The following is a 23,444-nucleotide window of genomic DNA, read 5'->3' on the forward strand; positions in this document are numbered from 1 at the left end:
TTGGAGACCTGCAATGAGACATACGTAGTTTGGGAACCGCTGCATCTGTTTTCCTCATAACAGCGCTGCGGCTATCTACCTGAGATGCGTAGCTTGTGAACCGCTGTGCATCATAATCAAGCAGCAGTCTTTCTCTGTACATGCATGATGTATCGTGTATAGAGATTTAAAATTGCGAACCGCCGCGTCTGTTTCCTTCATAACAGACGCGGCGGCCGTCTAATCTCTACCAGAGATGCATGGCTTCATCAGTTACTGGTAACAACAGAGGCCCAGGATGAGGAGGAGGGTATGGAGTAGCAGGAGGAGGACCTGGGCACAGGTCCTGAGCTGCAGCACCCAGAGGAGGAGGGCAACTTGACCCCAGGAGTGGAGCTCCCTGCCGGGGCAGAGAGCACTGTGGTCCTGATTCTAACTTTGGAGGACGGTGTTAAACCGTCCCAAAAGTGGCGGATATACCACCTACCGTATTACGAGTTCCATAGGATATAATGGACTCGTAATACGGTAGGTGGTATATCCGCCACTTTTGGGACGGTTTAACACCGTCCTCCAAAGTTAGAATCAGGCCCTGTGTCTTCCCATGGCCTGTTTCTAGAGGAGATGGCAGACAGGAGGACTGAGATGATATTTCAGCTCTAGAGCAACTGGCTCCTGAGATGATCCTTGAGGAGCTGAAACTCAAATCCAAGTAAACAAAATGCCACAGTAATGGGGGCAGTGTACCTGCAGTGTCCTTGGGAGACAAGAGGGTCCACCTTCCCAAGGATCTGGTGCCTAACCTTGCTGTAGGGGACAAAATAGATAAGTGGTTTGAAGCCTATGAGTGTGCCTTGGGGATGCATGGGGTCTCTGAGGAGGAGTGGGGGCCAGTCTCTGGAGGCACCTAATGAGGGGAGGGATGCCCTGCTGGCCCTGGGAAAGGGGGACAGGATAAGGTAACCCCCAATAAAGGACAACCTTATCAAAAAGTATGGCCTTCCCCCAGAAAAGCATAGACAGAAATATAGGGACGACCAGAAGCTGCCCCAGCAGTCCTGGGTTGATTTCAGGGATTACTTTCAAAATGCACTGGTGAAGGGCAGTGAAATGAGTGATTACAAGGGGCTATAGAATTTGTTTGTGAGAGAGCACATGTTCAGTAGTTGTTTTCCAGAGCTGCGGGTTTCTATCACTGCAGAGTACTGAGGGCCCAGATGGAGGGGTGGGGAGGAAAGGCTCTCCCCAACCCCTCTTCAGCCTCGGGGTATAGACTATGGGCTAGAAAACAAGCCTTAGACTACAACCCCTGAACTGTAGGGAAGGAGAGTGGAAGAAGCATGTCTAATATCCGGGGATGTTGCCTCCACTATGAAGAACCTCAGAGGTCAGGGAACCCTCAGGAGCCATTAGGGAACTCATTGCCAGCATCAAGTCTGGAAGTGAGGCCTTCCCAAGGTCCCCACCTGGAGCTTCCACATGGCAGTTGATGCCCTGGGGTCTGGGCCTTGACACTGACAGCTGTCAGTGGCCTCTTTTGGTTGTTGTCCTTCTGGGCAGACGTTTCCATGGATTGGGGACAGACGTCTGATCCAAGGGGTGGTATGGGCCATATCACTTTGTTGGCCATGGTTGTATTGTCTGCAGACTGGACTGAACCTGTGAGAGAGTAAAGGTTAGGAGGCGCACAGATGGGGTACACAGATGAGGATAAGGGTTCCCCTTGGGTCAGACCAGTGGTTCAGGAAAGTGTAAACAGAGGGATCAAACTGAAATCAGAGAGGCATAAAACGGTCAAGTGTCACTGTACAAGAGGGTCTTCGTCCACTTTCTAGCACCCAAGCAGCGAAGCCCATCCAGGTATTGCTTAGCCTACCCTGGCTTTTGGCTGGAGGTGGGAGTTGTGTTGGAGGTGGCCCTTTCTGCAGTGACACCACAAGCTTTTTGCCTTCATCCCTCTCGTTTTCGGAAACTGTTTGTTGGCTCTAGGGACTTTTTCACTGCTAACTAGTGGTTAAAGTGCATGTCCTCTCTTCTTTAAACAAAGAGAAATTGGCTTACATTCCTTAATTTACTTGTAAACCCCTAATAAATTGTTAATACACGTACCCAGGGACTGTGAATTAAATGCCACTAGTGGGCCTGCAGCACTTATTGTGCCATCTGCTTAAGTAGCATTTTTAGACATGTCTCAGGCCTGTCATTGCAGCCTGTGTGTGAGGTTTAAACTACCATTTTGATGTGGCAAAACAAACCTTTTGCTAAGCCTAAACCTATCACCCAAGAAGGCAGTGACAAAAAATAAACAACTTCTCGAGGCAGGCTTTGCGCTTGAGAGAAGTTTTCTTTTCTCAAATGTTTTAAAACTTTGCATAGGCATTGCAGTGTTTAAATGAAACTTAAAATGTGTTCTATTTCTGAACAAGGGTAGAGCTCTGAAGTAGATGAACATAGAAATACAAGAGGGAGAGAAAAGAGATGCATACATAGTAGACAGCAACAGAGAGGAAGGGTCCTCGAAACAAAGGTGAAATGTACTAAGAACCTGTTAATTATGAAACAAAGTGGCTTCCAATGCTTCATTTATCACCACTTTCACTTTTAGAGTGAAAACATGCAAGATAAAAACAAAGTTAATCTATAAAGAGCACACATTGGAATCAACCTCACGCCCCGTGCACCGTTCTAATTAGGCTTATTACTCCTGGCCGATGGAGGATGATTGGGTGGAAGAGCGATGGGGTCACCTAACCGTCCTAAGTGGTCTACTTTATGCATGGGTCGGAATTACGAGTTTGAAGGTATATAGAGCATCCAATAATTATAGGTGGGAAATAACTCAACTTTCATTAGATTTCAGAAGGTCAAACATGCTGAAATTTAATGTGAGGAAAGCATGCAGTATTCACGTAGATTTTGGTGTGTTAAGACCAAAATACCGGTTATTCTCCAATACTCTGTAATACATGTTATTTATTGCACCCAATAAATAACATACCCATTGATATTGTTATTTATCAGATGCAATACATAGAACCTAAACTCGTGATCAGGCCCTTAGTGGGACAAACAACGTGGCAAGATCCTTGTTAGCCAGTCCTCATCATCAGGGTCCTCAGGAGAAAAAGTGAAAATATTAACAGAAAACCTTGGAAATATAAACACAGGCAATGAAGCATAAATAAGATCTTAGGGAGTGCTCCTAACACCAAACAATATTACAGTGGTTAAAATAAACAATATGAAAACTAATCTGCATGGAACACTTCAGAAAGCAAGTCAACTAGTATTTCAGTTCTCACCCTCGTGTCACCATTCTGATATGGCTGGTGGCTTCCAGCTGATGGAAAATATTCAGTGATGAAGGGGAAATGAGTATCCCCTGACATCAAGTGAGCCAATCCCCAGGGGAGAGTTCAACAGAACTACAAATGAAAAAGGACTCTAGTAGTTTAAATCAATCAAACAATCAGGATTTATAAAATGGGGCTAATCACCTGATAGAGAATACAGGCGCTTGCAGGTCCCGGAGCCTTATTCAAAACAGTCAGGTCTTGAAGGCCAGTCGGTATTCTGGGAAGTAAGGTGATGGTGCGAAGTTGCATGCAGCTGATGTTCCAGGTCTTTGCTGCAATGTAGGAATGGAAGCTCCCTCTACTTCTGCTTTAGTAGATGTGGGGAGTATGGGCAAGTGAAAGGGAGGTGGAGCGTAGTCTTGTGTAGAGTTTTGTGTGCATGGGTCAGCAGCTTGAATTGGCATCACTTATGTACGGGGAGCCAGTGTTGTTGCCTGAGGTGGGATGTCGTGGGTTTGTCGGAGAAGGTCGAGCATCATTACTTCTGTCTTATCTGTGTTCAGCTGCAGGCAGTTGTTCTTCATTCATTTAAACATATGGGAAGCTGTGACAGAGGTTCAGAACAGTGTTCAGCTGTGTCAAGTGTCACTCATCAGAGGTTAGACTAATGCAAATTGGACGTTTTCCCCTCATTACTACCTCAACTTCTGTCGTCATGCAATCCAGAGCTCCTAGAGCTGAGCTATGTGTGTATAACTAGTAACAGCATCAGCTGAGGTGTCCAAATAAACAGCTTTTAGCTGCTGTGAGCACACGCTGTACTTGGGGTGGAGGGGGAGCAGGTTGCCAGGGTAACGAGTGGTGTGGTAGTGTGAATGGGCGCAGGCCGCAGGTTGCAGAGTAGTGACATCCCTCAGCCTGGACCCACCCAGGACAGGATCATACCATCTCATGGTGTTAGAGTATCTTCTGGAACCTGCCTGTGGCTGGGACTCATCATTTGCATTAGAATGAGATCTGAGTTGCTAGATGGAGAGTGCTGTCCAGCAGTCATCTGGATGCCATGCACCAGTGGAACGCTCTGCAGCGTGAGTAGCCTGGATGGCATGGTTGTTGTGGGAATAGGGTACTCTGAGTTGGAATTGCTTCTCTGTTTCTCCCAGAGTAGGGAAAGGTTCCCCTGAGCGACTATGTGAACATTGGGTGACCACCTGTCCGTAAGTTTACGGACCGTACGGAATTTGGGATTCAGGTCCATTATGATTTCTTTCATGGACGCCTTTTGTCCGTAATTTTGGACATTGCAGGGAGCTGGGCTGTCCCCTTGCAAAAAGCCCCAGAGTTCTTTAACATTCACTACAGGGGCCATCTCAGACTCCTGCTGTGAACTCAGTGGCATGCAGTATCCCCTCCCCAGTCTAGCACAGGCTTCTATCAGCCCATTTTCATTCTGTTTGGCCCAATATCACACACAGAGTGGTAATGGGCCTGGCTGTGCAGTTACAGAAGTTGCTGGGCCTCCTCCTGCCCCAGCCTAGGGCAGGGCTTTCTGCTTTTATTGAGGGGCTGGTGTCACCTCACCAGGACAAAACTCTGGGGAGGTGGAGAGGGGTAGTTGCATTTTGACACTACTTACACGATTAAAGCACAGACATCAGATTATGTGCCAGCACTTTATAGGCCATAATAAAAATGGCAGTTTTAACTTTGGTGATTAGTTTAGTGTATCTGTCTGAGAGATATGAGTTTTGTCTTGTCTGTGTTTTGACTCACCATAAAGTAGCACAGAAGCATAGTGTACCTCCAGCATAGCAAAATGCACGACATGCACATCAAAGAATTGTTTTTTATGTAGACAGCTAAGTGGGTTATTGTTTTTTGTCACAGGGACAATTTTGTTAATTGCAGTTCATAAGATAGAATCCTAATATAGCACAGTGAGATATGAACCGAAATCAAATATCATCATGGAAAATACAAGGCATGGCATGGCTAGGCATTGCCAGTCGCCATTGGAGGTCACTGTAGCACGAAGAGTCAAGTTCACTGGAGCTTAGTGCTGGCGGGTGGCAAGATATTGCCGTGAACAGGTCTGTTTGTGGTCACGAAGAGCACAAAATCTCAGGATTTCTTTCTTTCTTTCTTCAAGGAGGGGCTCAACTGATGCCACACCAAGGGTGCTGGCAGCAGATCACCTGGGCAGATGCAGGGAGGCCTCCGGAGCTTACTATGTCCCTGTAGATCAGAACAGGAGATCAGTCAGCAGGACCTTGGAATCACTTCGGCCCGGGGTAAAGGGTGCAGGTCCAGCCTTCCTTCTCAGCAACCAGAGCAGGCCTCAAGCAGCAAGGCGTACTTCTGTAGTATTCACAGAGAAAGGAGTGTACTGAAGAGTAGGTTGAGGAGCTCAATTTTATACCTGGTGCCCACTTTGAAGTGGAAGAAGTTTCTGGAGTTTCCCCTAACAGACGTGTCTGGAATTTCCTGCCTCGCTGCCTCCTCCCAGTCTCTCTGGGGCACAATAGCCTAGTACAAAGTCCTTTGTGTGTGTGCTAGTCCAGTGCCTTTGGATTGCAAGTGTGGTAGGTGAAATCTCCTTCCCCCATTAAGCCAGGATTGCCCATCCTGTTAGAACCCAGACCCTCTATTGTGATGCTGTCTGGGAGGAATACACAAAGACCACCTCTGCCAACTACACCTCGGCATGTGACCCAGGAACCAGCTGCACGAGCCAAGTTGTTAGGACAGGAAAATGTTAATTTTCTGAAAGTCTAATTTTCAGAATTGTGACCTAAAATCCTACTTTACCATAAACGTGGGTTTTAAATTACAATTCCTCAGACATCAAACATAACTTTCCCACCTGCTCCCAAACAAACGTTACTACTTATTAAGTGTAATAAGATAACCCAATGTTATCCTATGGGGTAGGTAGGCTTTGAAGTAGTGAAAAATCATTTTAGGATTTTTCAGTAACAGTAGTGCATTTCAAACTTTCAAAATACAATTCCCTCTTCCCTAAGGGCTGTTTAGGGCCTACCTTAGGGTGACTTATATGTATTAAAAAGGAAGGGTTGGACCTTGCAAAAGGCTTGAGGCAGGTTTAAAAAGGCCACCTAAGTGGGTGGCACAATAAGTGCTGCAGGCCTACTAGTAGCATTTAATTTACAGGTCCTGGGTACATGTAGTATCACTTCACTTGCAACTTACATGTAAACTAAATGTGCCAGTTGGGTGTAAGATTTTACAAAGCTTAAAGGAGAAAGCACAAGCACTTTTGCACTGGTTAGCAGTGTTAAAGTGCACAGAGTCCTAAAGGCAACAAAAATGGCACAGAAAACTGGAGGGGTGAAGGAAAATATTTGGGGGTGGCTGTGCAGAGAGGGCCTGGTCCAAAAGTGTATGATCTCAGAGAATATAGAAAAGGGTGTGGAAATGCATCCCACTCCCTCAGTGGGAGAAGGTGGATATAATCATTGTGGTCCCCTTCTGGCCTCACCGATCATGGTTTCCGATGTTAAAGCCCATTTCCAAAGATCTGCCTGGGATTTTTCCTCTTTTTCCTTTTTCTCTCAGAACTCCCTAACTTCCTCTTTCTCTAAATCTCAAAATATCAGTTTTGAGGTTGAGAGGTGAATTCTTTTAAATTGTGTTTCTTACTGATTAGTGGTTATTACATCTGCTGGTAGGATTGGGTAACTGTCAGCTTTACTTTGTCACCCACCGTTTCTTAGATTTTTTGAGGATGGGGTTACTTTGAGACTCGACTCTTCTTTTGTTCCAAAGGTTAACTGTTCATTTCACACTTCACAAGGAAGTGGATTTCTTTCCTTCTCCCTCCTAGAGGAGGATAATGGCTTGCATACTTTGGATGTTAATAGAGTGATTTCTATTTCTTGACAGATCACAGGTGTTTAGAAGATCCAACCATCGCTTTGTGACTTTCAGTCAAGTAGGTAGCAGGAGGAACGCCATGAAGATGACATTTAGCAGGTGGATGAAGTCCACAGCCATTCAGAAAAATCAATCTGCTTAGGATCAGGATTTGGTTAAGGCAAAACTAGGATAGTCATGGCTGCTTCTGGGGCAGAGCTTCAGGAGTCTTCATTCAGGAGATCTCCAGAACTGCCAATTGGGCCTTGGACAATACTTTTGTGAGGCATTTTAGAGTGAATAATGTAGTTGATAATCAATTACATTATGGTGTTTTGGTTGTGAAGCCATTCATGTCCTAAACATTCTTGATTATTATTTCTTCACATTAAGTATGGATTAAACTCAAGCATGTTTATTCTGATGGTTGAATTGTCTTGTTTCAGTCAAAGGTTTTTTTCTTTGGTATACCTCAAATATAATGAATGAGATGATGACAAGGGACATAGACAGTGCTCAATGTGAGCTAGTGAGGGCCACAGCACTCTTTTTCAGGCACTGGCACTTATGTTTCCACATCAGACTTTTAAGAGAGCAAGAAAGGGAAAAACACACAAAGGGGAAAGACAGAGGAAGAGAAAGTCTGAAAAAAGTCACAAATGGAGAAAGCAGGAACGCACAAGAGTGAAATAAAGGAGCAGGGAGTGTTGTGTAGTAAGTCAAAGAGGCATAAGGTGGATTTAGGACTACACAGCCTTAGTATTCAGTGCACCAACATTCAATTGCACGGGCAGTCATTCCTCTGAGATGAGGTCTGTGCCCAGGCAGTCATTCTTTTATAGCTTAAGCTCTGGACAGAGAGGTAAACTAATGCCCCAATTACTTACTGGTAATCTTAATTTCCTAGGTGTATATGATGTTATCAGATGTGTTTTTCTGGCATTTCCCACTCAACATACAAACTTTTAATTGGGCATACTGCAGGGCAGGATTGAAAGTGCTGTAGCTGGAGCTGTAAGGCCAGGGAGTTTATCACAACGCCTGTCACTGTCACAATGGTGTTCAGACTACTTGCTCTTGCAATCCTTGGGCTCTCTGCGGAGTGCGCAGACTGATTGTCACTTAAGTGCTCATTGTATTTTCCTCAGATGTGTTTCTGTAGTTTTGTTTCATGCAAACTGTGTCTTGAATAATACATACTGCAAACCAGGGGCAGCTCCTCCATTAGGGCCGAGGAGCGTCACCCCCCATCCAGCAGCGGCAGCTGCAAAACCTTTAAAAGAAAACGATAATAAACTTAGCTTATTATCGTTTTCTTTTACAAGGGTGGGGCCACAGGGGTGAAAAACAGTGAGGGGGAGTGCACAGCAGGGATTAGCTGGGAGCCTGTGCCTGCAGTCTGCAGCCTGCAGAGGAGATGGAGTAGCGGCGACATACACGGCATACAGGTACGTTTATTTTTTTTAATTGAAAACATTTTATGAATATTTCCAAACCGCCTTACTCCCCCCCGCACGCCGCCCTGCCCCTGTAACACTCGCAAGCCACGACTGCTGCAAACGGAGTCCCTTTAACAGTCTAACAGCCTGGGTACGTTCAGGAGGTGGATGAATGTTCTTGACTGGGCATGATTGAAAGCTCAAGAGTTGAGGCTGAAATCATGTGAGGTATGGGGAGTGGCTGTCACTGTCATATGGGTTTAAATCTAATCCTTAGTCTCTTGAATACACACAGATATATGATTGTTTAAGCACCAATTCAAATTTGCCCAGGCGATTCTGTAGTTTTGATTTTCTTATCCAATCCAAGGGCTTTCTTACGAGCAAGCAGAGCTATGGACTGATGGGAAAGTGTGTGAAGGGTGTGCACAGCCAGGGCCAGATTGGGAACCCAAAACATCCCTGGCATATTCTGCCAAACTAGCCCCCATTGTGTATATAGCAAGTGATACTGACTACTACTTTGGGGCTTTGGGGTTGGAGGGGTATTCTAGCCCAATTTAGGAAAACATAGCAAAGATGATGCATTCTACTACACATTTTTTGATTATATATTCAATTGTTTTAGTTTTTAAAGCATAGTAAATTATCACCTTATAGTGCACCAGGATACAGCAATCTTTATTAGGGCTCTTCAATGATTCCCTCACTATCACCCACTAGCAGTGCCTTTCATCTCTACTAAGCACGTCTATCACATGTATTTCATTTGTTTTATATCACCTCCCTTACCAGTGTAGGGTGTTGGAGCACTTTACATCACACACAAATAGAGAGACAACAAATAATACATGTGTGGATCAGTGTACAGAAAAAGGTTACATAGGACATAGGGAACTATAAGGTGCAGGATTCACATGCACTCCATACTGCTAGGCATTTTTTAAGAGTACTTGGCCTGGAGAAGTATAAACTCAGGATTCAGGACATAACACAGTGGTCAGGGTTGAGTTTACTAATAACAAATTATTTCTACCAAAACAAACCCTGTTTAGCAAAATAACTTTGTAACCTGTACCATGCAATTTGCATGCAGCTCTTTGTTGGCAGTTCGCAGCTCACTGTGCTAGATTATGATTGTAACTTATGAACTGCACATTGACAAAAGCATCTTTGTGACAAAAGCAGTTTCCTACTGAGCTAGGCACATAAAATATTGTTCTGTGATGTGCATAGTACATGTTCTTTGTTGCAGGCACATGAACCCTCTGCACTATCTTAGATGAGACAAAACTGCCACTAGACAAAACTCAGGTCGCTCTCCAGCAGGTACACTAATCACCAGAGTTATCTTGTCACTTTTATTGTGAAAACGGTTGGCTATACAGGAACTCTGCAGTGCTTTTAAATGTGTTGCACTGCTACAAAACTGTCCCCCAGTAACAAAAGCAGCCCCACCTTTCCAACTTCCCAGGGAAATCACTGATGGCCAGTATGGCCAGTCCAGGCTTTTGCACAGCTGGCAAAATAATGACAGCAGAAAATGTTGCTTCTGAGTGAAGGTGGATAGGTCAAAGTGCTTTACATGACAATGATACATCAGATCAAAGTCATTGGAGTTATTGGGCAGTGCATGTTCACGAACGAGAGGCAGTGGTCTCAGGAAAATAGATCCAGTCTGAGTGCAGCAGCATGCAAGGAGGATAGCTCATGCATCTTGTCTCACCATGGACATTTCATCACCCCTTCCATGCCTCACACGGCCCCTGGGTATAGGAAAGTGCCCTCTTTTTGCCATGGTTACCCCTAATTTTTGCCTGCTGTCAGTGTGTTTTGACTGTGTTCCTGCTGACTAGGCCCCCAGTGACTGTCCTCTTCCTCTAAATGTGGTTGTCCTGACCTTGTACACCCCACAATTGGCATACTGGTGCCCCCATGTAAGTCCCTAATATATGGTACCTAGGTACCCAGGACATTGGGCCACTAGGGGATCCCCATGGGCTACAGCATGTATTATGCCATCCGTGGGAGCCCATGTAAAATGTGTCTGCAGGCGTGCCTTTGCAGCCTGCGTGAAAAGTTGCATGGCAGGTGACATCAGTGCTCCTTTCTGATAGGTGGTCACCTTGCAGGTGACCACACCCCATTTTAGGGCTATTTAGGGTCTCCCTCTTGGGTGGGTCCTCAGATTTGATGTGGAACATTCCACCAGGACTCCTCTACATTGTTTACTTCATCTTTTGGCCACTGGAACCGCAACTGGACATCACAGCAACCCACAATCTGCAGCTCCAGCGATGACTTCGCTCTGCAACTTTGTTTCGCCAGCTCATTCCAGCATCAGCATCTGCAACATTTCCCCAGCTGTGCATCCTGTGTGGGTGGCAAGTCTTCAGTCTGCACTAGAAGGAAGAAGGAATCTCCCTTGGAGTGAAGGAGTCACTCCCTTGCATCCGCAGGAACCAAATGCAAAAACGTCCGGCTGCGTGGATCCTCTCCTCTGCAACTCTGCATGGGTCCTGCAACACAAGTAGTAGTCTGGAATAGTCCCCTCTGTCCTCTCTACCAGCTGTCCAACTTGGTGGTGGTGAGTCTTTGCCTCTTCTTGCAGGACAGTACCCCTGTTCACCAAGACCCTTGCAGCTGCCAAGGCTTGTTGTCTTCTCTTCCAATGGGTCTTCAGGCTCTGTGTAGCCCTGGCCCCCAGCACCTCTTTCTGCATTGCCTGGTCTCCTGTCTGCTGCTCCAGCAATGTGGGATCCTTCTTCGGGTGTGCTGAGTGGGTCTCACTGCAACTCCTGTGCCTGCTGCCTGTGAATTGAGGGTGGGTGCTGCCTCCTCGACTTCCAACTCTCCTCACTGCTGAGGGTCACATGGGACTCTCCACCCTGGGTTGAATCCCCCTGGACCTTGTTGGTCCCCGGCAGCTCTGCATTTCTGCATTTGTAACATTTGCCTTTGTCAAGGCTTTTTGGTGGTTTTCCAACACCACTGACTGGCTTCAACTCTTTTTCCATTGTGGAACATCGACTTCATCACCTCTGAACTGCTTCTTCTGCTCCAGTGCTGCGCAGCTGTCTTCTTGTCTTCACTGCGACCTGGTCCTGCAACTACCAGACTCCCACAACTGGACACTCCATCTTGAGCTGGACTTGGTCCCCTTCCTTTGCAGGTCCTCTTCTGCCAGGATCCACCTTTAGGTTCTTTCAGTCTTGGTTGTGTCTTGCACAATCCTTTGGCAAACTTCTCCTGTGGGTTAAGGGGAAAACAGGTACTTACCTCTCTTGTCCTGGTCGCTGGGAGTCATTCTAGAACTTACCTTTTGGGGTTCCTAGTTCCTCCAGCTCCCTTCTTCAGATTCCACATCCCTGGGTGGGGGATTTCTTTTTGTATACCACTTACTTAGTATATGGTTTGTCTCCCCCCCTAGGGCCCACATTACTTTCTACTTTTTTGCTATATTGTTTCTATGCTAAGCACTGACATCTAATGTGTAATAGTATGTATACTCACCTCCTAGTGGAGTGGTGCCTATACACTATATTAATATTTGTGTTACCATAAGAAAGTACCTTTATTCTTGTAACACTGTGTGGTTCTTTCATGTGTGTAAGTGGTGTGTGACTGTGGTAGTATTGCAGAAGCTTTGCATGTCTCCTAGATATGTCTTGGCTGCTCATCCACAGCTACCTCTAGAGAGCCCTGGCTTCCTACACACTGTCTACACCTCACTGATAGGGGATACCTGGACCTGGAATAAGGTGATAACACTATAGGAGCTCACCACACACCAGGCCACCTTCCTACACTGGGTACTTCACATAGCCCACCGTATCCATCATTCGCCACACCCTTTTGGCGGCCCTTAGCCTGTACTCCCTCCCCCAGTCCCTGTTCTCATTTTGGACCTCTAGCCCTGCTTTCCAAAGTACTTCCCTCCTGAAGACCTCATACCCTACATTTCTCTGTACTCTTTGGCTGCATCTTTCAGTCTCTGCTGTCCTCCTTCAGACCTCATGTCCTGCTTCCTACAGTCTGTACTACTTAAGCTGGCAGCTGTCCTCAGTAATTGTTGGCGGAGTTGGATGCCTTTGTTTGAGTCATGGAGCTAGGGGAAGTTTGACCTAGTTGCTTGTCCAGAACTGCTGGAATGGCAACAATAGGAAAGAACATCTATGGAAGGAGCAGAGCACCTTTGCCAACTTCTGAGATGTGATATTTGCAGATGTAATGGCTATATTTCTATGGAGCCTTGGAGGTGGTGAATGGCTGATACTGCAGTAAAGCAGACCTGATGCATTTGTGGACAAGCACCATCCTAACTTCCCTGTTTCGCGGACCGACTTTTGAAGTTAATTTCAGGCTAATCACGGCCCTGCTCTCTTTTTGATATCTCACTTAATGATATCAGAGACTCCACGTTCGGAACTCAACTGCCATGACTGCCTTTAGTTCATGGTGCATATTCTCCCAGATTGACCACATAAATTAATTTGGTTTCTCGGAAACATTCCAGATCTCTTCGCAAGAACTACCCACATCAAAATTTCTGCCTTGAAAAAGTCCATGTGACGAAACACGTGCCGGCTGTTCGCAGACTATACTATATCTACAAGGAATAAAATCCTCATCAACTGCTACACATTGATTGGACTCTGCACTTTTCTTTCCACTTCGGATTTATTTATCTGACTACTTATGGTGTGCACTGGTTTTCTTTGATTTTACCATCCTGAACCTTATTAACATCATCCACCTCTGCCATGAACACCACACATTCCTTTGTTGCATCTGTCACCCACATCACCTCCCTTTTCAGGTCAAGCATAGCAGTGCACAAACGCTGCTTTTTCGACGTGTTGGTATGTATGTGGGCTTTTAACCACGCCCACCTCACCCATGGGCTCGCTTTTAAAAAATCCTTTGTTGTCATTGGTAAATGTTTTACATTTGTCCCTTCTTGGGGCAGTTTTGTGACTGCCTTGGCCATCAACCCTGTTACATGGATAATTGCTTGTTTGCCGATATGTTTGACTGTGAGCAAACTTCTTTTTCTTTTTGTGTCTCTCCTTAGCGCTCATGCTCATGGCCGCCGTGGCGCTTTGTATCGGCTTACTAATGTCAACTGTTTTACTTTCCATTTGTCAATTTATGTGGCAAGAAAAGTCCAGTTAAGAATATACAACACTAATAGCTCTAACTCGAGCAAACGTGAGACCCATTGCATTGCAAATGCTTGTTTAATCTTGGACTTCTTCTTCTTCATGTTCTTGCTGATACCCCATCACTGTAGTGCTCCTTTATCACCTCATGCTCCTGGGTCCCTCCCTCATTTTGGTGTGCATGGTATCCAGGAAGGAGCAGGGAGGAAAAGGTGGAAGAGCCCTGGGATAGGTACAACTTGAGGCTCTGATGTCACTCTACAGCCATAGAAGCCAGACAGTTCTATCCAAAGCAAAGACGATTAACAACTGACTCAGCCCCATCCCTTGGGAAAATAGTGACCCTCTTCCTGAGGGCAAATATTAGTGTGAATGGGACCAGGGCCACCACTCCACAATTTGGAGCAGCCTTTCACTGCCCTCTCTGCTGAAATAGCATGAATCTTGGAGGAAGTGCTGCTATTTTTTAAATCACTTCAGCAACATGTAATGCACATCGCGCATGTGCAGTAGAGGGCTTGGGCACAGACACTTCTGCATAGCATTCTGGGAGTGGTCAGGCCAAGGGTGTAGGGAGCTTGAGGGGAAGCGGCTAAAGAGCAATGGTGGGGCGCTGGCAGAAATGATCCAGAGTACAAAGGGAGTGGGATCCTACCATGACCAATAAGAATGAACTATTTCCTAATTTCTGCCTTTCTTGTACATGGACCTGCAGATAAAATAAAAAGCAAAAACCGTAAATGAAAAAAAATGCAAGTTAAACTAATCTGGTGGAAATTAATCATTCTAGTAGGAAATCTCAGTTTGCTAAGGCAATACCATCAGATGGCTGAGCATGTAACTGCAGGGTCACAGTTTCCGAATCGTGGGTAGTGCACTGAGGAATAGTGATGTGTGTTTATGAATATGTAGGTCATTAGAATAAAGAAAGACTGCACACAATTTAAGGTAGGCTGCCACAGTTTAAATAATCGATTTGTGCTTACAGAAGGTCACATGGGGGATTAATGAGCACTTATTAATAGTGCAGGGATGCCAAGTGAACCTCATCCTACTATATTCAAATTGAATAGAAATTAGAAATATGCTTAAAATATTTCCTGAGCGTTATGTTTGGGTTATTTGTAAGATGCAAACCTTGGGCTGAATTTGGGCTGGTGGTGGTGTGCTTGGGACTGAATTTGTTTTTGTACTTGAACAGCTTTGGGCTTATAACAGGTCTCAAAATCTGGCAACATCCAGACAATATGACAGTAAGCATCAGCACGGCCCACCGCAACTTGAGTTCTGCATCACCTATGCCTCCGCCGCGGCCCTGGCGCCGGCTGGCGGTTGCTGGGCCGCCACTGTCGTAATAAGGTCCTTTATGTTAGATGCCCCTAGCCTAAAATTGCCTCTGCTTCTGTAAAGGTCAATGTTGAAAATATATTCCCCTAAATTTTGTTTCTAATCCTCCCACGGTCCCCAGTATAAGTTTAAAATCATCTACGAATATCTGATAGTTGTGATGAGATAAGTTGAGAGCTGATATGATTCATACACTGTACGTTAAATAAGTTATTATTCCTGAGGGAGTGGTGATGAATGCTATTGATTCTGGTTATTTTGTTGGCATTGGATGTAAGCTTGAAAATTAGGCAATGTGAGGAAGATATGAGATGCACATGCTGACAAAGAATGTTTTTTATAGATTTCTACTGTAGCAAATCTGCTTTTTCTACATAGCTGTTATGTCTTTAGACTATGAGCACTAGGACCCAGCGGCCCTGGAGGAACTCAGTGAAAGAATTATGTAATCAGTTGGGAGGTGTTAAAGGGTGGTTATTAACGGTTATGACATAATGAGAAGTTTCAGTTTGATGTTGTACACTGATGAATAAAGACGTTAGTTACAACCTCTGTGTGTGGTGTGTTCTTTTGTATGCTCCCGGGTTGCGGTGGACGTGACAATAGCCACCCCTGATTTTCCACCTTTTTCTGGACCCTAACTTTGTTGTTTTTTAACTTTGTGCTTTTTATCACTAGGAAAACTGCCTGTGCACCGCCTTTACACATGCTTAAATTAGTTTGCCTGTCTGACTGACATATTTAACTTGCATATACATCCTTGTATATGAAACAGGAAATACACCAATGGAGATCAAAAGGTTGGTTTTCAATGACAAGTGTTGTGGTGGTTGTAACCAGTGTTCATGGGAGAACTTTGATATGCCTGATATTTGCATTTTTCTGTGGAGAAGATATTACTTGGGTAAAATGTATTTTAATAAACAAACCTCTGGGAACAGATTTTGTATGACCATTATGTGAATTAGACAGATCAATAGGAATGGTTTGAGACTTTACATGCTTGGTTTCATTGTGATTTTTGCCAATGCTTTCAATCCACCACTCCTTCTCACCTTTATTGCAGGCTGGTCCTTTGTAACCAGGGGCACAGATGCACTTGTTATTATATAAGGAACAGGAACCATGAATGCAATTATCTGTGGTGCAGGGTACCTCTAGGCGAGAGAAAAAAAACACAACAAAATAAAACAATGTTAAGGCATCCAATAAATCAACTCAATATGTCATTTTCACAAGATACTGAAGGACTATTAACACAGCCTCCAAGTTTAGTTCATTCTGCCTATTTGGCCCTGGTCCAGTAATCCATTTGCCAATTCAAGCATAAATTCACACAGAGTTTTATAGCCAGATGAGAAAAGAAAAACATTCATTATTCTAAATGCAAATGTACATGCAAGCACTGCCAGCATTGACATTCTAATTGAAATCTAATTTGTTTATATGTTTAAATAGTCAAGGATACCAGACACACTTTTAGGATGACAGGAGCCAGTCCGAACTGCAGAAACCAGGAGCAGGTAAAGAAATTAAAACGTTTAGGTCTAGCCTTTGAGAAAGCTTCTAACTGTTTTGCTGGACTATTGTTTTTTCAAAAACTTCATGCATAATCAGGGCCACACTGCGAACCCAAAGCAGCCCTAGCAAATTTTGTCAGACCAGACCCCGTGCATAGCGAGTGGCCTAAACACTACAAGGGGCTTGGGGTTTTTCCTCCAAAGAAAATATGGGACAAAAATGGTGCATTCTACAGCACATTTTTCATTTTATATAGAGTTGGATTAGCTTTTAAAGCATAATAAAAGATGAACACGAAAAATAAGATGTCAAGCATGAAACTTGAATTTAAATATAACATAATTGCACACATTCACTGTTAAGCAATCTGATTTGAATGCAGTAATCAGAATGCAGTAAGTATTACTTTCATTGTGACTGTTCTGCAGCCTTCCTAGCGCCCCATTCATGGAATCATCATTTGTAAGTTGGCCTTCTGAGCCCTTTATGAGAAGTATCCTGATTATCTGAGCCCTGACTGCCTGTCACAACAGCGTTCACATAGTGATTTGTGAAGCAAGACTCGATTAATAATACAAGAGGAGGAAGCTCCTTCTCCCACCTCACCGCCAAAGCCTGGAACACCCTTCCCTACCCCTCCCGGCTGCACCCTCCCTCACCCACTTCAGAAAGGGACGGAAAAACTAGCTTTTTGAATAAACACCTGCATCTAGCTCCTGGATACCCACTCAGATGACAAGCTGTGCTATAGGTACCTGATTGACTGTAAAGATCAAGAAGTGAAAGTTAAACAAGCATTGGTAAAGCCAAAAGGTGTGGCTTTCACAAGCTGAGGCATTTTTTTAAATAATGTTTACTGAAAGCATGTGCCACAAAAGATTAAGTAAATAACATGCTGCGATATGCTGAAACTGAAAAATATGCAATTTAAAAAGTTTAGTGATGTTTTTCAGTTAACAAGCCTTTCATTTGGGACGTGCATTTTATTATTATATCTATGAAGGAAAAAAGAATAAATAAAGATCGATACAAGCACTCAAATCTCAGGTGGTTCCTATGTTGCAATGTTACTTTACCACTTTATAACAACAATTTTAAAATGGAGACGGAAAATACATCACCACCGAACAGTAGGCAAAATAAATGATCATTATGTAAGTAAATTATTCCATCAAATCAGCATTAAAAGGATATACATAATATTTACTGCTACTCTTACTAACTTGAAAAGCTATTTACACCCACATCAGTGTCTCTGTTCACCTTTGTACTGGGAGAGATCTGTATCAAATTAGGAAGATTCTCATCAGATCAAAATGTCTGCCTGCCCCGTTGAGTAGTTGTATTTGAAAAAAGATAATGAAGTTAATTCTACCACAATACAGTCATCACTTTTCTCAGGCAATAGATCTAGTAATTTAGGTGATGTTGCACCTTCCCCTTGATTCAACCAATGATGTTTGCATGCAGGCTGACATCCTTCTCTTGCAAAGTCCATGACACGTTTGTAGGTTGTATTACAATCAATATCGCGAACACTATTTCAGTAATGATTTAATGTGACCATTTGCATTTGATTACAACCATCTTAAGACCAAAATGTGCAAAGGAAGCTGAAAAGAGGATCACTGGAAAACCCCTGGTTTCTCTTTTGGAATCCTTTTCTTAGGAATCTGTGAAGAAGATCTCTTAAACTGATTCAGTTAGATGTAAGCTTTACTTCCTGTTCCCAGCAGTCCTTCCACTCCCTCTGAGTCCACCACAGCAAGTACAAACTCCACTGGTCTGGTGAGAGAGCATCCCAACTCTGGCTTGCTGTGTGTATCGGGGAACTGCATTAAAACAAGAGTGTTACAGAAGGCACGGTATAATAGAATCTTATGCCCATGGAATGTTTATGGAATGTTTAGAGAGCAACACCTTACAGTCACACTGGTGATTTTTCATGGCACCTAAAAAAGTGTGAATTGGGAGCTAAGTTTGCCAAGTTGCTCATGTTTCCAGCTCATTAGAAAACAATATGCCCCTTTCTGGCTTTGCGATTGTCACTACTTTCCCTTCCTTTAGCTTCTCAAAATCCAGTCATCTGCTAGTGCCTGAACTTATCAATGACGCGTATTTTACGATTACCTCAACATTTTCACAATGTTACAATAGAGCACAACCACCACATTCACATGTCTACCTCACCCAGGTCCCCCAGCTCTTAGCAATATCCACTATCTTATCTTTACCATCATTCTAAACCTAGACATTTCCTTTGCATTTTACTTAATCATAATTGTAAGTCAACACATTGTGTACTCTTATGCCTATTGTAAACACAAACCAATGCCTATTTCTCTGATCCTAAATCCAAAATATTTCCTTATCTCCAAACTTACCTTTATGCTATGACTTAGTCCTACCTTAGCAAAATTCCTAAAACAATGTCTTACCTTTTCCTTTACCTTACCGCTAACCAAACCCTAGCTTACTTCTTTTAAGTACTTTCACCCTTTCTCTAACCTTACCTAAACTAAATTTGCTTGAAATAATGATAGTCCCCAGGAAATGTTAGTGGGGTAAAGAGAATTGATGAGGAGACATTCCATGGTGTTCCACTGTGGCTTTCAATCTATAGCGCAGCTTATCACTCGTTGGGTCTCAAGGCGCTGTTTGCTGGTGTGCTGCTCAATCGAATAGCCAGGTCTTGAGGTCCTTCTTCAACTGCTTTAGTGATGCGGTCTGTCTGAGTTTGAGAGGTAGCGTGTTCCATGTCTGGGCTGCGAAATAGGAGAAGGATCTTCCTCCTACTGTGCTTTTTTGGATCTTGGGAATGGCTGCAAGGGTGAGCTGGGAAGAAAGGAGTTGTCTGTTGGGTGCGCAGAAGGTGAGGCTGTGGTTGAGGTAGGCCGGACCTATGTTGTAGGTGTGTATCAGAAGGTTGAAGGTGATGCACTTGTTGACTGGGAGCTAGTGTAGGTCTTTGAGGTGGGAGGACATGTGGCTGTGTCTTGGGATGTCCAGGATGAGCCTAGCTGCTGCCTTCTGGATTCTTTGTAGTCTAGAATGCCGTTTCTTGGTGATGGCGGCATAGAATGCGTTGCTATTGTACAGTTTGCTACTGACAAGGGCGTGGGTGACTGTCCTCCTCATCTCTGTGGGGACCACTTAAAGATCTTTTGAAGAAGTCGAAGGGCGTGGAAGCATGACTACATGACGGCGTTGACTTGACGGGTCATGGACAGAGAGGAGGCCAGGATGATGCCCAGATTGTGTTTGTCGATCGGTAGGAAGGGGAGTGCTTCCCAGTGCGCTAGGCCACCAGGAGTCATTCTAGGTGGAGGAGGTGGGCCGATTAAGAGGATCTCCATCTTGTCAGAGTTAAGTTTGAGGTAGCTGGCTTCCATCCAGATGGCAACTGCTCTCATTCCATTGTGGCATTTCTTTTGGCCTTTGCTGGGTGGTCGGTCAGTGAGAGGATCCGTTGGGTATAGTCGGGGTAGTAGACAATGTTCTCTGATGATTTTGGCGAGCGGGGTCATGTAAATGTTGAAGAGCGTCGGGCTGAATGAGGATCTTTGGGGGACTCCCCAGCATGTTTCTTAGGGTTTGGATGTGAACGGTGGTAGTCTGACAATCTATGTTCTTCTGGTGAGGAAGGATCTGATCCATTCCAGTGCTTCTTCCAGCATTGTGGAGTCTGTCGCAGAGGGTGGAGTGGGAGGCGGTATTAAATGCGGCAGAGAGGCTGTATCTCCATGGTCTAGTATGGCATGTATGTCATTGGTGGCTGCTAGGAGTGATGTTTCAGTACTGCGGTTGCTCCTGAATCCGGATTAGGATCGGTCTAGGATCTGGTGTGTCTCGAGGAATTCAGTGAGTTGCTGGTTGAACACCTTTTCTGTTACTTTGGCTGGGAATGGATGCAGAGAGATGGATCTGTAGTTCTTAAGCTCCTTTGGGTCAGTGGTAAGTTTCTTGAGTAGCAGGTTTATCTCGGCATTCTTCCAGTCGGATGGGAAAGTGGCAGTCTCGAAGGATCAGTTGATAGTCCAGCAGAGCCCTGGTGCTATTGTGGCGCTGGCCAGGTTGAAGATGTGATGTGGGCACAGTCCGAGACTGCTCCCGAGTGAATGGAGTTTTTCAGTTTCCGGGTTTCCTTCGTGGTGCTGGGGGCCCAAGAGTTCAAGATCTGGTGTGGCGCCGGGTCCGTAGTGGTGTTAGTGGGTGGTGCGGGCAGGTTTTGGTTCTTGAAGCCTTCGTATGTGTCCTGGATTTCCCTGTGGAAGAAGGTGGTGAGGTTGTCGCAGAGGTCTTTCTAGGGAGGGATGACTGAGGTGCCTGTCACAGCGTTTGTGAACTCTTTGACAATGGTGAAGAGCTCCTTGCTGTTGTGAGTGCTGGTGGATGGCGGCCTTTTTAGCAGCTCTGATGATCTAGTGGTGCACGGTGACTGTGTTCTTGTAGGCTATTCGGTCTTCGTGCTTGACGAGGGAGCGTGTATGCACAAGAGGTGGCTGTCTGGGCTTTGTGCCGGACCATGTGATGGTCAGAGGAGGGTTCAGGAGCATTAGCAGCACGAGAAGGGTCCATGAGTGTTCCTCGGGTCAGCTAGGTGGCACGCTGAGGATCTTCCTCGTTTGAGGGCTTTGGCGTCAAACTGATGGATGGAGCAAGGACCAGGGTCCAAGGCGCTGGGCATGGTCCAGGCATGGACAGGAACATGGCTTGCCTTTGGAGTGCCTTCAGCCACCCTTAAGAAGAGGAGGGAGGTGGGAGGGTCTGGACAGTTGGGAGGGTGGGAAAAGCGCTTCACGGGTGGGCCGCAGGGACAGCAGTGGCATGGAGGTGAGCACGGGAAGCGGCAATGAGGAAGGCACAAAAAAGCAGAAAAGCAGCAAAAGTAGTACAAGAGAAAGAGAGAAAAACAGAAAAAAAGCAGCAAAAGACAGAAAGCAGACAGAAGCAGATGGCCACTAGGCCACCAGGGATGAGGTGCAGGCCGGTGCCTGTGGGTGGAGGTGGGCCTCGATCTCAGAGCCAGCAGGCTCTTGTGGTGATCCGTTGCAGTAGCAGTTGGAGCCATACAGTAGGGAGTGACAACCGCTGACCAGAAAGGTCAGTGAAGTCGCCCCTCACTTTGTAGTGGCCACCCTTAAGGAGGGGAGAGAGGTGGGAGGGTCGGCACAGCTGGGAGGCGGGAGGGCGGGAAAAGCTCTTCGTGGGCGGGGCCACAGGGGCAACAGGGAGGAAGCACAGGAAGCAGCAATGGGGAAGGCGCAGAAAAGCAGCAAAAGTAGAACAAGAGAAAGAAAGAAAAACGGAGAAAAAGCAGCAAAAGACAGAAAGCAGAAAGAAACAGATGGCCACCAGGGATGAGGCGAGTGCCTGCGGGTGGAGGCGGGCCTCGATCTTGATCTCAGAGCTGGTAGACTCTTATGGAGATCAGTCACAGCAGCAGGTGAAGCCACACAGGAGGGAGCGACAAACACTGACCAGAAAGGTCAGTGGAGTCACCCCTCATTTCACAGCGGCCACCCTTAAGCAGGGGAGGCAGGTGTGAGAGTCTGAACAGCTGGGAGGTGGGAAGATGGGAAAAGGGCTGTGCGGGTGGGTGCGGGGCCGCAGGGTCAGCAGCGGCAGGGAGGGAAGCACGGGAAGCTACAATGGGGAAGGCCCAGAAAAAGCAGAAAGTGGCAAAAGTAGAACAAGAGAAAGAGAGCAAAACAGCAAAAAAGCAGTGTAGGAAACTGGCCCCTTGTTTGCAGGACCCCCCCACTTTTTACCTGATATCTGATGCTAACTTGACTGAGTGTGTGCTGGGATCCTGCTAACCAGGCCCTAGCACCTGTGTTCTTTCCCTAAAACTGTACCACTGTTTCACAATTGGCACACCCCTGGCCCACAACGAAATCCCTTGTAAAAGGTACCAGTGGTACCAAGGGCCCTGTGACCAGGGAAGGTCCATAAGGGCTGCAGCATGTAGTATGCCACCCTGGGGGACCTCTCACATAGCACATGCACACTGCCAAAAGCTTGTGTGTGCTGGTGGGGAGAAAAAGACAACGTCGAGATGCACCCCTTTATTGTAAAATCCTCACAGAGGGCATTTTAGAGATGCCCCCTGTATCTTATCCAATCCTTTAGTGCTGGACAGACTTGTCTGTGCCAGTCTCCCACTAAGAGACAAGGTTCTGACCCCAGGGGGCGGGAGCCTTTGTGCTCTCTGAGGCCAGAAACAAAGCCTGCACTGGGTGGAAGTGTTTCACACCCCCTCCCTGCAAGAACTATAACACTTGGCAGTAAGCCTCAAAGGCTCAGGCCTCCTGTTGCAGTGCCCCAGGGCACTCTAGCTAGTGAAGATGACCGCCCCATGGACAAAGCCCCACTTTTGGCGGCAAGTCCGGCGGGAAACTTAGGAAAAACAAGGAGGCGTGACTACTTCAGCTAGGACCACCCCTAAGGTGTCCAGAGCTGAAGTGACCCCCTCCCTGTAGAATCCTCCATATTGGTTTTGAGGACAAGAACCAATAGGGATAAGTCTGTGTCCCCCTCCCCAAAGGGAAGGACACCGGAAGGGTGTAGTCACCCTCAGGGGCAGTAGGCATTGGCTACTGACCCCTGTAAAGCCCCTAAATCCAGGATTTAAGGGCCTCCCTGAACCTAGCTCATCAGATTCCTGGTGACCTCAAGAAGACAACACAAAGAAAGAAGGATTGCTAAACTGACCCCCAGCAGCGAAGACCGAAGACACCAACTGCTTTGGTCCCAGCCCTACCGGGTTGTCTCCAGCTTCTGAAGACCCTGCTACAAAAAGGTGACACATCCTGCTGGACCAGCGA

General features: G+C 45.7%; 1 protein-coding gene across 5 annotated transcripts in view; it reads right to left on the reverse strand.

Annotated features, from left to right (window-relative positions):
- The window catches only part of LOC138293607 (tenascin-like), a 581,232-nt gene that overhangs the window by 363,605 nt on the left and 194,183 nt on the right, over positions 1-23,444 (reverse strand). For all 5 annotated transcript variants that reach the window (XM_069232880.1, XM_069232877.1, XM_069232879.1 and 2 more), the window contains one exon: positions 16,152-16,253. In XM_069232880.1, the coding sequence (XP_069088981.1) occupies positions 16,152-16,253 (102 nt within the window). The remainder of the gene's footprint in view (positions 1-16,151; positions 16,254-23,444) is intronic.

The sequence above is a fragment of the Pleurodeles waltl genome, chromosome 4_2 (genome assembly GCF_031143425.1).
Source record: "Pleurodeles waltl isolate 20211129_DDA chromosome 4_2, aPleWal1.hap1.20221129, whole genome shotgun sequence".
NCBI classification, from domain to species: domain Eukaryota; kingdom Metazoa; phylum Chordata; class Amphibia; order Caudata; family Salamandridae; genus Pleurodeles; species Pleurodeles waltl.